Source organism: Glycine max, chromosome 1, assembly GCF_000004515.6.
Source record: "Glycine max cultivar Williams 82 chromosome 1, Glycine_max_v4.0, whole genome shotgun sequence".
In the NCBI taxonomy this organism is placed as follows: Eukaryota; Viridiplantae; Streptophyta; class Magnoliopsida; order Fabales; family Fabaceae; genus Glycine; species Glycine max.
Window position 1 is genome coordinate 31472138 of NC_016088.4, and position 15558 is coordinate 31487695.

Here is a 15558-nt window from a genome sequence, read left to right on the forward strand (position 1 = left end):
TGTCAGACTAAAAATAGTCTCGGTGTTTTCTTCACCAAAATGCGAACATGCTTTAGTAAAGAGACAAAACTTCCAACTGAGCAGAGCAACATATGCTTTTTGGATGAAAAACAATGTGTCTATCGGGGAAGGAGAGTATGCTGATGAAATTTTCTCATAACCGTAAATGAGATTTTGGATGTTAGCATTTCATTTCTAAATGACCATTTAGAGGAAACACTGGGTCCAACAAAGATAGGAGAAAATCACTCAAAGTGTATCAATCTCACACAGGTAAGTGTTTTATCCTAATTCTGAACCATAGATATGTCATGAATTGATTTTGCAAATCATTTCCTATCAAATCAAAGATTACATGCGTGATCATGGATCAATAGGACTTATTTTGGGAATGGTTTTTAGGTGGGGAATTTGGCTTTGAGTGTTTTTGCCTTTTCCTTTTCTGTTTTTGTTTAGTGCGTGGCGAGAAAGTCGCTAGCGCACAGGATTTTGTCGGCAATCAAAGGGAGAGGACCACTTTAGGTCGTGGTTTCCTTTCTTTTTTGTTTACTTGGTGACAATTCTGTATTGTTCAGATATTGTCTGGTCCGAAGACCTTTCTGCATATTTCTTTTGTTTTCTTCCGATCCTTGATCGAGAATTTTCCTTTCTTCTTCCTTTTTTTTTTTTTGCTTTCTCCCATTCTTTCATTGGAATTTTCTTTCTGTTTTGTGTCTTCTCCCTTTCTTGGATTGGGAATTCTCTCTTCTTTTTTTGTGTCTTCTCCCGAGGGCAAGGATTGACATTCTCACCCTGGGTCAAGGTTTATGATAAGTTGGGATTTTGGCTCAAGGCTTGTAGAACGGCTGGTCATGATATATGTCAAGGTTTGGCCAGCGGTTCGGGAATAAAGGGGATGTCCTACATTATTTCCATGATACACATGCAACAATGATGATTAGGAAATTTTATGCAAAACTGGTCATGCATGCACCTATGTGGATACTCAAGCATCAAGTTTTTTATGGTCATGTGACACTAGGGCTCAGGATTCATTTTCCCTATTTAAGTTAACCCAGTATTTCCAAAATATGTTCTTCTATCAATTTGTGCATTCATCCGAGTCTATCTTGGGTGTTCGAAAAACTTTTCACAGCATTTACCCTTCAAATGTGTACACACATTTTTTCAAAAACTGGTTATGATCAGTGAATTTTTCAAAGAAAAGCGGGAAGTTATCTCTTTTTAAAAGCATGTTGGTTTTTCAGCTAGACAACTTATTTTTCTTTTTTCTCTATTTTTTTTGTTTATTTCTTTTTCTTGTTTGTTTTCCATGAGGTATTTGCTACCTAAACATATGTATATTTTTGTGAGACATTTTGCTATATACATGCGTGTCCAAGGTATCTTGCTACCTAAACATACATATATATATATATATATATATATATATATATATATATATATATATATATATATATTTTGTGAAGTATTTTTGCTACATACATGCATATCCAAGGTATCTTTCTACCTAAACATACATATATATATTTTGTGAATTTTTTTTTGCTACATACATGCATATCCAAGGTATCTTTCTACCTAAACATACATATATATATTTTGTTGGGTATGACTATCTTCTAAGCTTGTGCTCATTTTATTTAATTTCCTAGGATCATGAGCAACTAGGTGTGTCCTACCATTACCTGAGAAACAAAGGTGATCAAATAACAAGCAGAGATTTAAAAGTTACTAGGTTTCCTCCTAGTAGCGCTTCTTTAACGTCTTGAGCTGGACGCTTGATGGCTTGCCGGTCACGGACCTAGTACTTTGCTTACCTTTGGCTCTGGACTTGGTCGCCTATCGGTCGGCCGTGGGTCGTAAGCAACGCTCTAACCTTTTTGTCGATGAGCTGAGGCGAACTCTAGAGGTGATGGCGGTGCGTCTGTTGCCCGCTGTAGGCCATCCCCAGGCTACTGTGGTGTTTTGCCCTGTGCCTGCCTAGAGCCGCAGTACTTCTTGATGAAAGCTCGATTAGTAGGGGGCCTGATGCCCTTGCTGGAGGTGACAGGTACTCTATAGAACTGACAGAGACCCCTAATTAGAGCTTGACAATTCCAAGACCCTGTTGGACTTCTTCGGGTCCACTGGGTGTTTTGCAGGCGCGATCCCTGCAAACAATAGATGAAATCAGAAATCAGTTGAGCGATGTGCATACTTACCTATGATGATGTGACCTTGCCAGGGGGAACGGGCATCCTGTAGGACTACAGAGGCCCGTAACCAGAGCTGGAAACCCCAGGGCCCTGTTGGACTTCTCCGGGTCCACTGGGTGTCTTTGTGGGTGCGATTCCTGCAAACAATAGATGGTATCAGAAATCAGTTGAACCATATGTATACTTACCTATGTCACGATGGCATGACCTCGTTGGGGGAACGGACACCCTGTAGGACTGACAGAGGCCCGTAACCAGAGCTGGAAACCCCAGGGCCCTGTTGGACTTCTTCAGGCCCACTGGGCGTCTTGTGGGCGCGATCCCTGCAAACAATAGATGACATCAGAAATCAATTGAACCATGTGCATACTTACCTATGTCATGACGGCACAGACCAACCGATACATCTGCAGGGGGAGATTGGCATTGTGGTCGCCGGGCAGAATGTTACTAAATAGCAACGTCATCCATATCCATGTAAAAGTGGTCATGTTGGTGCGCATGATCCACACTCGTCTTTTTGCAGCGGCACGGGTGAAATCTTGCCCCGGTATGCATAGTAGATGCGTGATAGCCTCCGTCTCTGGATGTGCTCGCACAGTTGGTCGCCCTCCAATATCAGGGGGTAGCCCAGGAACCGTTGAAAGGAAACCGTGGCCCCCGTAACCGGGAGCGCAAGTCTCGGTTAAGCATCTAAGGGCAAAGGACCTTATATTCTTCTAAGGTGTGGGTATGGAGCACACTGAAAATGAGGACGCGTAGCCCTCTAAAGGCGAGGGCGTGCAGCTCTTTGCAGGCAAGGATGTGCAGTCCTCTGATGGCGAGGACATATGGTCCTCTAAAGGTGATAGGTACTGGTACCCAAGGGTCCACCTTTATGAGAAAACAAGCGATCGGCCCATCGAGGGGGCCGGTCATCCAACAAGATTGGACACGAGATGTAGGAAATCTATGCAGTTAACATGATATTTAGAGATGCAGATGCATGCAACCTTTGTTGTGAAATTTGGTAACGCTGACCTCATATGAAACAATGCAATGCAATGGAAAGTTGTACAATGTTCATGACATTCTTTCCCTATTTTGTGATTTTGATTTTGATTTAATCTTTTTGGAAAACACAGATTGACTGTCCTTTTGAAAAAGGTAATAATTCATGCAACCTTATCCTATCTTTTGCAAATCTCTCCGGGAACTCCCTCAGAGTGTATGTTCTGTTTGATTTAGTCACTTGACCATTTTGGAGTGACGGGAATGGAGCCGTTTAACGTTTAATCAATCTATTGAAATTCCAGGGCTTGTCTCCCTTTTTTTTCTTGTTTAAAAACATCGACGGGTGAGAACTTTTGATCTGTCCCTATGTTCACGTGAGGCTCATGCACGATGCCCCTCATTGCCCCAGTGTAAGGCTATGAGGTACCAATTGTTATCTTTTGTCATGACCTTGTAGCTGGGAACCTATTGGGTGAAAACTTCTAATCTGCCCCTAGGTTCGCTTGAGGTTTTTGCATGGGGCCTTTCATTTCCCCAATGTAGGGCTTAGAGGTACCAATTGTTGTCTTGTTTTCACGACCTCGTAATGAGGAAGAATGAAAGATGCAGTTGATTTCACAACCTCGTAATGAGGAAGAATGAAAGACGCAGTTGATTCTTGCAAAAAGAATTTTCCAAGGACGAGAAATAGTTGAAGGATCTTTCAGTTGATGGATTAAGTCAAATGACTCCTATGTAGAAGCAAGATGTTTTGATGTCTTGATGATGCTAAAGGATCAAGTGCTTCTAAGTTTTATTCAAGACAAGAATCCAAGAAAATCAAGATATATGATCAAGTTGATCTCTAGAATCTTTAGGAAGAAGTTTCCAAATTGAAAAAACAAAAGGTTTGACCAAAGAGTTCTATCATTTCAAATTGAGATTTTCTCTATGGTAATCGATTACCGGCAGTTGAAAATGTTTCAAATTTTTAAAACCTGTAATCGATTACACCAGTCTTGTAATTGATTACCAGAGGGGATTTTCAGAATATAATTCCCAAGAGTCACATCTATTCAAATGGTTTATGAATGGCCATCAAAGGTGACTTGGAAACACGAACTTACAGGGGGTTTTTATTGCCAAAAAATTTATCCTCTCAAAAGATTAAGAGTTTTTCTGAACTGAAATGTTTTATCCTCTCAAAAGATCCCTTGGTCAACCACTTGCATATTCAATAAGGAATTTTGATTGATCTTCATTGTACAATCTATCTCTTTTAAGATAGATCTCTTCTTCTCATCTTCTTATTTCTGAAAAGGGATTAAGAGACCGTGGGTCTCTTGTTGTAGGGGATTCTTGAACACAAGGGAAGGATTGTCCCTGTGTGCATTGTTAATCCGAAAAGAGAGAGTGAAAGTTTAATTGGGGAATAATCTTCGTATCTTAATTCAACCCCCATTTTTCTTAAGTTAACTGAGGCCATTTGTCCAACATCCTATTCTTGATAACTCACTTCTCTCTAAAAAGACAAACTTTCCTGAATGATAAAATGAGGTCACATGAATGTCTTGAAAACATAGTCAGTCAAATGCTTTTTTTTTCTTTTTTTTTTGAACTTTTTTTTTTATTTTGAAACTTATTGGTTTTGAACTTTACTCGTTGTTTTACGGCACCCCCACCAACGTGCAAGACGAGTAATCTCTTATTGAACGGTCTTGGAAGTCCAAACTCAGGAGCACAGGTTGCTTGAGCAAACAGACCAATGGCTTGCACCCACATTCCGGTGAAAGTTGAATAAGCAAAGATGCGTTTGTGAGAGGATGAGGGACAAAGATATCAACTTCATCCATTTCATTTAACATTGTAACTGTGGTTTACAATAATGGTACAAACTTGAAAATCCTGATGAGTCATTAGAGACATCTAACAACAGCTTTCAAAATTGTCCCATGGGCGGCATCTCTTGTCAATGTCAGGATTTACACGCGATTCTTCTCAAGTTTCAGCCAGCCCGCATCAATTAGACCTTGCACCTTACGCTTCAGGCCCCTACAATGCTCAATGGAATGCCCCGGGGCCTCTCCATGACAAGCACACGTTGCGTTCGAGTCGTATTCTTAGAGAAATGGAGGTTGATGAACCTCGGCTAGGGTTATGGCTACCATTGAATTATCAAGTAGATATGGGAGCAAGTCAGCATAGGACACTGGAATTGGGGTGAATTCTAAGGCTTTCTCGCTGCAAAATTCCTTCTTAGTTGGTGTTTTGGTTTACGCTAAAGGTGGTGTTTGTCATTGGAAGTGCGGTAGGTAGGCTTTGTGGTTGACTTTAGGGATGGCCTTTGTGGATAACTGGGTGGTGGGTAAGGAGAAGGTTTGTTATTGGCTGAGTAATGACATTGTTGGGTTGGTGGGAAACTTGGCTGTATAGGAATGGCAGTCACAGCACGGGCTTCTCCTTCATCCTCACCCTCTTCATTTGCCCCAGTTTTCTCATTCGTCCAAGCAGGATGACTAAATTTTCCTTTTTTCAGACCCACATCGATCCTTTCACTGGCAAAGACCAAATCCGCAAAGCTTTGAAGGTGCGTAGCCCACCATTTTCCATAGTAGAATACTGGTAATGTGTATACTATCATTGTCATCGTTTTTTCGTCATTGAGGTGCCACTTGAGCTGCTAGGTTCTCCACCTTTGGGCGTATTCTTTGAAAGATCTGTGCCCCCTTTTTTGCACATATTTTGTAGTTGCATCCTATCCGAAGCCATTATACTGCCTAACGAAGGCAACCATTAGGTCCTCCCAGGAATGGACTCGGGAAGGTTCCAAGTTAGTGTACCAGGTAACAAATACCCCAGTAAGACTTTCTTGGAAGGAATGTATCAACAATTCCTCATCTTTTGCGTATGCCCCCATCTTCCGACAATACATCTTTAGATGGTTCTTGGGGCAAGTAATCCCCTTGTACTTGTCAAAGTCCAGCACCTTGAACTTGAGAGGGGTGATGATATTGGGTATTGGGAACAACTCTTCTAGGTTAGCAAAGGAATAATCTTCACCTCCTTCAATGGCCCTGAGCCTTTCCTCTAGATGATCCAGCTTTCCCATTTCTGCCATAGCATGAGGGTTTTTACTTGTCATGGAATGCAAGAGGTGTAGTTGTGGGTGATACTGAGGGCCCTCCAAAGGGTTTTGTAGGGGTATACCACCAACTGCTTGCCCTTCAATGGCATATCCGAGCCAAGGCTCGAAGTCGGCTAGATTGTGATGGGGAATTTCATGTGTCTCCCCCACGGTTTAAGAGACATGTGCATGATCATTCAGGGTTGTTGGCTCTCAATGGGTATAGGAGTGGAGTTATTGACATTCTTATTGGGAGTGTACGCCACATTGGGTGGTGTATAGTTGAGAGGCAGGCCATATGGCGGGAAGGCATGCTTGTTTTGACTTTGCGCATAATGGGGGCCGCCCGTACTTCCCAAATCTTTGCCTACCATAGCTGAGGTTGGATGATTCATTTGGTTGAGGCCCGATGGGGACTTCGGGTTCACCTTAGCAACAATGCTGGTAGCGGCAATTGCAACCGCATTGGCTTCCATTATCTTCTTCATGCTCATCATGGCCTCCATCATTGCGGCCATTTGCTCTTTCATGGCCTCCATGTCGGCCTTCATCTTCTCTTGTACCTCCTCTACTTCACCCATTACTCTAGCTCAGTTGAGGTTCGGTGAGGGCACCGTAAAGCATGTGTTTTTTTCTTTTTTATAACAATGATTAAGTTCTTTTTTTTTTCAAGGAAAGAATGCAATGGTTACTTCCATACTTCAACTTGACTCGATGAACCTTTTCGTAAAAGCACGAGCTTGGTTCAACCCCATAACCCAGGGAATGGCAATTTTGATCGCCAATACTTCATCAATAATTCATATGGATGAAAGACTCGGGAATATGCATGCTATGCATGGAAAATGTAATTATGAGATCGAGATGCCCGAAGAAACATCCTTTCTTAATTAACCACGCATTAGGTACCATGCTCAATCATTTTGTTTTGTTGTTTGTGTGTTTTTTTAATTTTAGAAATGGGTTTATGATCCCAACATGGTTGGCTCATGGTACCTAACACATGCAACTAAGAATGCATCATTAATTTTCATGTTTCCCTTTTTTTGTTTTTGTTTTGTAGAGGAAAATACAAGGATCATGTATGAGCAAACATGTAGAACAAAAAGTATGTTGAACGCATATGTATGATGATGTAATGACTCATGCAAAATGGGAATGTGATAACGGACAAATGCAGGAACGATATGTTCATTATGATGCTGAAGAGATGTTCATGTGGTGCATGATATGAATGCATTTGCGGACACGAGGGCCCGGAAAATCATCTCTCCTTACTGCGCATTTGGGGGCGCAGTGCCCCATGTGTGCAGTTAAAAAGACGATATGGATCTTCCGGCTTCCCATGACAAAAGATGAGACCCACATACAATGCATGTGTGACGGTATGATGCAGATGCGCTTGCATGAAATGGAAAGAAAACAACACAAAGGGGTAATTCACACATACGAGACTGCAGAGATCCAACTTTAATGCTACGTTTTGGGCATGATGGCACCTCAATGTAGTATTAAAAAGGTTACGTATTACTCTAAAGAAACCAAACATCACTAGCAAAACTATAAACTAGTGCTATTAACCAAAAAATGCATGAGAACGAATGGCACGGAGCGTGTTTGCTCTTTGCCCCTATTTGGGAGTTGTATTTACGCTTCAGGAAGGTATTAGCACCTCTTACGTTTGTCTCAAAGGACAACAGCCTATTTTTTAGAATTGTGGAATTGTGTTATCTTAACTTTTATTTCTTTTTATTTTTTGAGGTCGACAAAAGCGGGGCTTTTGCTCCTACGTACCCTCCTTTGAAGAGGAAATCAGACCTACGTAGTTCTTTCTTATGCGTGAAACAAGTGATTCTTTTACTTTGAAAGGTGATCATTTTAAGGCGTTGGACCTTAAAAATGATCCATTTTACTTGGTAAGAAACTGAAATGATAAACTTTCAAAATCCTATTTTTGTGGACGAGCTTGACTAGGCGAGTTGATTTTAGCCTTAATTTCACTTTAGTTATTTAGTCAATTCAATTAAGAATGAGAAATCCCAAAGAGAAAACGTCCGATTGATCTTTCGCTTTTATTTTACTAAAAGGCATTTTTTGGATTATTATATTATTATTTTACCTCTTTTTTGATTTCCAACGTGGTTACGGCACAACCGAACGGTCGGAATTCATTTTAACCAAAATTAACGGATGATACAATTCAAACGATCGGTGGAAATTTATTTTATTTTTAGATTAAGCGAGAAATGACTTAAATAAATGGCTTAAGCACGTCAAAAGGGGGTATAAAAAGTAAATGAAAACGAGAATAAAAATACATGAAACAAAATGTGGACCACCACGGGTACATAGAGTGAATTAAAAAGCTTGGTTTGAGGTACTTACCCGTTGAAGACTGAAGAAAACGAAGAACGAACGATGAATCTTTGAAGAACGGTCGAGAATCTTTGCGTAATTACTCACGGAAACGTTACGGAAACATTACGGAAGCGCCTCGGCTTGGATTTTCTTCACGGAAATAATTTTCCTCAGCAAATTCGAAAGAGAGAGAAGTGCCTAAGGGGCTGAACCCTTTTCTTCTTCACTTCTTCCCCTATTTATAGCAAAATAAGGGAGAAGCTTGCCGCCCAGCTTGCCCAGGCGAGCAAGGTTGCTTCCTCCAGAAGCAACAGCCTTCTGGAGGAATCTTCTGGAGGGCTCAAGTGGGCCTGATTGCTATTTGCACCCCCCTTTTTACTAAATGCACCCCCTTTCTATTTTTTTGTAATTCTTTTTCCGTAACGTTACGAAACTTTACGAATTCCATAACGATACTTATTTTCCTTCCGCAAGGTTACGAATCCTTACGGATTATGTATTTACTCTTTTTTAGCTTTCGAAGAAGTTACGGAAACTCACGGATTGCGCAAAAACACCTCTTTTCGATTTTCGCCACATTACGGAATTTCACGAACCACGCAAGCCTGCTCCCTTTCGATTTCTGAGACGTCTCGGGACTTCATTCATTGCATGTCATCAAGTAATAATCCCCGGACGAAATTAGGGTATGACATCTACTAAGGAATTTTATACTTGCAAATTTTCTTTCTTTCTATTTTCTCCATTTGTGAAGAAAAAATTACGTTTTAATAGCTAGTTGTCAATTTTTATTCCTCAAAATCAGTGGTACAATACAACTCACCATGTGTTAGCAGTAAAGTGAGGAAACAGTGCACATTAAGTCAAGTGCTCAGAGAGGTACATAGGGCGCGTTAACACATAGGCCCTTGTAGATAGGGTTGGTCATTTCAGGGAATAGAATGGTCAACACTCAATGTGTGCAATATTTTAAGGGCTTCCCTTGTAGAAGCAAAGCTTCATGGTGAATCAAAAGTGATTCAAATATGTTTTGATGATAACAATGATGATAACAAAAGGTGATGACAAAAAGCTCAAAGGTCAATCAAAGGATGAGTTCAAGATGTTCAAGAAGAAATCAAAAACAAATTCAAGACTCAAGAGGAAAAGTTGAAGAACACTTCAAGATTCAAGAAGAAGGATGAATTCAAGAATCAAGATTCAAGGATCAAGCTTCAAGAATCAAGATCAAGATTCAAGATTCAAGATTCAAGAATCAAGAGAAGACTTAATCAAGATAAGTATGAAAAGATTTTTCTCAAAAATTGAGTAGCACATGGATTTTTCTCAAAACATGTTTACCAAAGAGTTTTTACTCTCTGGTAATCGATTACCAGATTGTTGTAATCGATTACCAGTAGCAAAATAGATTCGAAAAAGTTTTCAAATGAATTTACAACGTTCCAATTGATTTCAAAAACTATAATCGATTACAATGTTTTGGTAATCGATTACCAGTACCTTTGAATGTTGAAATTCAAATTCAAATGTGAAGAGTCACATCCTTCCACATAAAAGCCTTGTGTAATCGATTACACTGATTTGGTAATCGATTACCAATGATTGTTTCTGAATAAAATCAAAAGATGTAACTTTTCAAATAGTTTTTGACTTTTTCAAATTGGTTTTTAAGTTTTTCTAAAAGTCATAACTCTTCTAATGGTTGTCTTGACCAGACATGAAGAGTCTATAAAAGCAAGGCTTTGTTTTGCATTTCAAGTATCTTGAACACTTATTCAATCAATCTTTTACAAGCCCTAAACCTCTTTGAACTTCTTCTTCTTCTTTGTGCCAAAAGCTTTCAAAAGTTTTCTAGTTTTCTGAACCTTGAAAACTTGTGCTATTCATTCTTTTCATCTCTTCTCCCTTTGCCAAAAAGAATTCGCCAAAGACTAACCGCTTGAATTCTTTTTGTGTGTCTCTTCTCCTTTTTCCAAAAGAACGAAGGACTAACCGCCTGAATTCTTTTGTGTCTCCCTTCTCCCTTGTCAAAGAATTCAAAACGACACAGTCTTAGAATTCTTTTGATTCTTCCCTTTCCCTTATACAGAAGCATTCAAAGGACTAACCGCCTGAGAATTCTTTTGTATCCCCATTCACAAAGTATCAAAGGTTTAACAGCCTGAGATCTTTGTCTTAACACATTGGAGGATACATCCTTTGTGGTACAAGTAGAGGGTACATCTACTTGGGTTTGACTGAGAACAAGAGAGGGTACATCTCTTGTGGATCAGTTCTAGTGGAGGGTACATCCACTAGGGTTTCAAAGAGAACAAGGGAGGGTACATCCCTTGCGGATCTTTGCTTGTAAAAGGATTTTTACAAGGTTGGAAAAGAAATCTCAAGGACCGCAGGTCGCTTGGGGACTGGATGTAGGCACGGGTTGTTGCCGAACCAGTATAAAAACTCTTGTGTGTTTGTATCCTTCTTCCCTACTCTTTTAATTTCCGTTGTGCATTTAATTTCCGCTTTTACTTTCTGTTAAGTTTCTCTTCTACTCCTCATTCTCTTAACAATTTAGTAAAAGCCTTAGAAGAGTAATTTTTAATTAGTAAAGGTTTAGGAATAATTAATTCAACCCCCCCCCCCCCCCCTCTTCTTAATTATTCTGAGGCCACTCGATCCAACAAGTGGTATCAAAGCAGGTATCTTGTAGAAATTCCATCCACTTCAAGATTCATGGCCTCTTCAAATCCCTTGTTTCCTAAAGGAAATTCCATTCACAGACCACCCATTTTCAATGGTGAGGGTTACCATTATTGGAAAACCCGCATGCAGATATTTATTGAAGCCATAGATCCAAATATTTGGGAAGCAATAGAATTAGGACCACACATACCCACTATAGTAGATGTAAGCACAAGCACTACAACCCAAAAACCTAGAGATAAGTGGAAAGAAGAAGATATGAGAAAAATCTAGTATGATCTCAAAGCCAAAAACATCATCACTTCAGCCCTAGGAATAGATGAGTACTTTAGAGTGTCAAATTGTACTAATGCCAAGGATATATGGGATACTCTCCAGTTAACCCATGAAGGAACCACAGATGTAAAGAGGTCTAGAATAAATACCCTTACCCATGAATATGAATTATTTAGGATGAACCCAAATGAAAATATCCATAGTTTGCAAAAAAGATTTACACATATAGTAAACCATCTTGCATCTTTAGGAAAAATCTTTCCTAATGAGGATTTAATTAATAAAGTCTTAAGATGTTTAAGTGGGGAATGGCAGCCCAAGGTAACTACTATTTCTGAAAGTAAAGACCTTTCTTCCATGTCTCTTGCCACTTTATTTGGTAAATTGCAGGAACACGAGATGGAACTTCAACGCCTCAATCAGAATGAAGAAAATGACAAAAAGAAGAGAAGTATAGACCTTAAAGCCTCATATTCAATACAAGAAGAAAACAAAGAAGAAGATTCAGATGATGAAGAAGATTTTTCCTTCTTTGTTAAGAAATTTCAGAAATTCATCAAGAAAAGAAGAAAAGAAGAATTGACAGACGTCAGAATTTCAATAATGGAAGAAAATCACAAGATGATTCTCAAGTCCTTAGGTGTTACAAATGCAACCAAATTGGTCACATCAAGGCCAACTGTCCTTCAAATGAAGAATGGTCGGAGAAAAGTGAAAAGAAAAGATTTGATGAAAGAAGAACTAAGAAAGCATACATTGCATGGGATGACAATGATTCATCCGATGGTTCAAAAAAGGAGATTAATCTTCTAACCAAAGATTATGAAAGTGACGAGAACATCTCTCAAGAATGAAAAACAAGGAGAAAAAGCATGATCCTCATCTTTGAAGATCTAGACACTTTAATCCTGAAAAGGGTAATATCAAAACCATTATCTTATTAAAATTTCTCTTAAAGTTGAAATTTTTATTCAAACAATTTGATTATGATGACTAACAATTCTGTATTTGTTTGTTTTTTGATTGTTTGAAATCATGAGTATATGTTCTTGATTGATTTCATCTTATTTGCATGAAATATTCGTTCATATATTTCAATAAAATCAATACTCTTCATACTTATGTTGATTGTTTTGATAAAATTGATTATTTACATGTTTTAATGTTTGTGCATAATATGATATGTGAATTACATGATTGAGAATTATTCATAAAGTATTTTTAAATATATTTCTCATGAAAAAGTATTTTGATAGTAACTCAAAACTTCTTATCTCCTAGAAAGCCTTTTGTTTTTATTTTCTGGCTAAAATAACCTCTGGTAATCGATTACCATAATAGTGTAATCGATTACAAGCAGTTATTTCTGGCAACATTGCTCTCTGGTAATCGATTACCATATTTGTGTCATCGATTACAATGCGTCCCTGCACCTATATATTCAGATTTCAAATTCTGAAACCTGCAACAAGCTTCTCTCTCGAAAACCCTCACCCCCAATTTTTCTTCCAGCCATATCTCACTCAATTCTTGTCCAAATCACTCCCCACAAAGCCCAAACTTCATTTTTTTCAATCTCTTTCATTTGAACCGATTGAAGAATGATTTGAAGAAATTTTGGTATACTGCATTTCACATTGTTCTCCGGGTGTATATTTGACTGCGGTGATTATGACACATTCATCTCTTTCATCTTGTGTACCTGAAGACCAATGCAAAATGCTGCCAAAATTTCATCAAATCACCCAAAAGACATTTTACCTGTACGTTTGATTCAACTATAAAAAATGTCTTCCTGAATGGGATAGGGCCACACCTTTAATGCAAAAAAGTGAGTTTAACATGCATGACAGATAACTTATTGATTGTGATGCATAGCAAACACGAAACATGGATCGAAGTTGGAAGAAAGCAAAACGCATCAATGACGAGTATGAGAACGGGGTGGAACAATTTCTACAATTTACTCAACTTAATGCTGAAAGTTTAAGGGGCAATTATTTATGCCCATGTGTTAAATGTCTTAATGGTAGACGACAGTTAGTTGATGAAATCTGATCACATCTCATATGTTACGGCATCATTCCGAATTACACAAAATGGATATGGCATAGGGAATTGGCCGACATTCCAACTGTTTCTCAATCTCAAGCGGTACACGAAGACAACGGAGAGCGTATAGAGGAAATGATATGTGATCTTGGACAAGAGACTTTTGAGCAACCGCATGCACCTCTGTATGATACAATAGAATGTGATTCCAACATGCCATTATATTCGGGGTGCACATCTTTCACGCGGTTTTCAGTAGTCTTAGCTTTGGTAAAGTTGAAGTCAAGCTTTGGGTGGAGTGATAAAAGCTTCACTAAATTGCTGGTGTTATTGAAGAACATGCTTCCTGAACATAACACTTTGCTGAAAAATCACTACGAGGCCAAAAAGATTTTGTGTCCAGTGGGAATGGAGTACAAGAAGATCCATGCATGCCCTAATGATTGCATATTGTATAGAAATGAGTATGCAAAACTACGGCAATGCCCCACATATGGGGTATCACGATACAAAGTGTAGCATGACGAATTAACTGATGATGCAAGAACCAATACCAAGGTTTAAGCGATTGTTTGCTAATGCACATGATGCAAAAAACCTTTCATGGCATTCAGTTGACCACAAATGTGATGGATTACTGTGACATCCTGCCAATTCTCCACATTGGAAGACAATTCATCGCTTGTATCCAGAGTTTGGGGACGAGCCAAGGAACCTAAGGCTTGCTCTTGCTTCTGATGGAATGAATCCTTATGGTAGCTTAAGCAACAACCATAGTTCGTGGCCTGTTTTACTAATGATTTACAACCTTCCCTCCTGGTTGTGCATTTTGCGTAAATACATTATCCTGTGTACGATGATCACGGGTCCAAGGTAGCCAGGGAATGATATTGATGTGTATCTTACGTCGTTAATCGAAGACTTGAAAAATTGTGGAAAGAAGAGGTAGATGTGTGGGATGCAAATGTGCAACAGACGTTCAGGTTACGCGCAATGGTGTTTTGTACTGTTAATGATTTTCCAGCATATGGAAATTTAAGTGGATACAGTGTGAAACGGCATCATGCATGTCCTATCTATGAGAAAAACACAAGCTTCATCCAACTCAAGCATGAAAGAAGACAGTATATACCAGGCACCGAAGATTTCTGAAAGCTTTTCACCCTTATTGACGATTGAAAAAAAGCTTTTAATGGAAGTCAGGAGAATGAAGGCCCCCCGGAACCATTAATTGGAAACCAAGTTCATGATCGGGTAATGGACATTGTAACCGTGTTTGGGAAGTCCCAGAAGAAGACATCATCTCCCAACAACATATGGAAGAAACGCTCAATATTCTTTGATCTTCCATGCTGGTCTGATCTACATGTGTGTCACTGTCTAGATGTTATGCATGTGGAGAAAAATGTGTGTGATAGTGTAATTGGTACTCTTCTTAACATTAAAGGGAAGACAAAGAATGGTTTGAAATGTCGTCAAGACTTGGTTGACATGGGAATACGAGAGCAGTTGCATCCCATATCACAAGGTCGGCGAACATATTTGCCCCCAGCATGCCCACACAATGTCAACAACAGAGAAGAAAAGTTTTTGTCAATGTCTGCGGAATGTCAAAGTTCCACAAGGATACTCTTCAAATATCAAGAGCCTTGTCACCCTCAGTGATCTTAAGTTGGCTGGCTTGAAGTCTCATGATTGTCATGTCTTAATGCAAGAATTATTGCCTGTTGCGATTCACAGCATCTTGCCTGACAAAGTTAGGGTTGCCATAACCCGTTTGTGCTTTCTTTTTAATGCCATATGTAGCAAAGTCATTAATCCTCAACAATTGGATGACTTAGAGAATGAGGCTGCAATTGCCATTTGTCAGTTGGAGATGTATTTCCCACC

General features: G+C 39.2%; 1 protein-coding gene across 1 annotated transcript in view; it reads right to left on the reverse strand.

The window, feature by feature from the left end:
* Positions 1 to 15223, reverse strand: part of LOC121174638 (uncharacterized) — an 88432-nt gene extending 73209 nt beyond the window's left edge. The window contains exon 1 of the mRNA XM_041014313.1: positions 15170 to 15223. Coding sequence (XP_040870247.1) covers positions 15170 to 15223 — 54 coding nt within the window. The remainder of the gene's footprint in view (positions 1 to 15169) is intronic.
* Between the last annotated feature and the right edge of the window lie 335 nt (positions 15224 to 15558).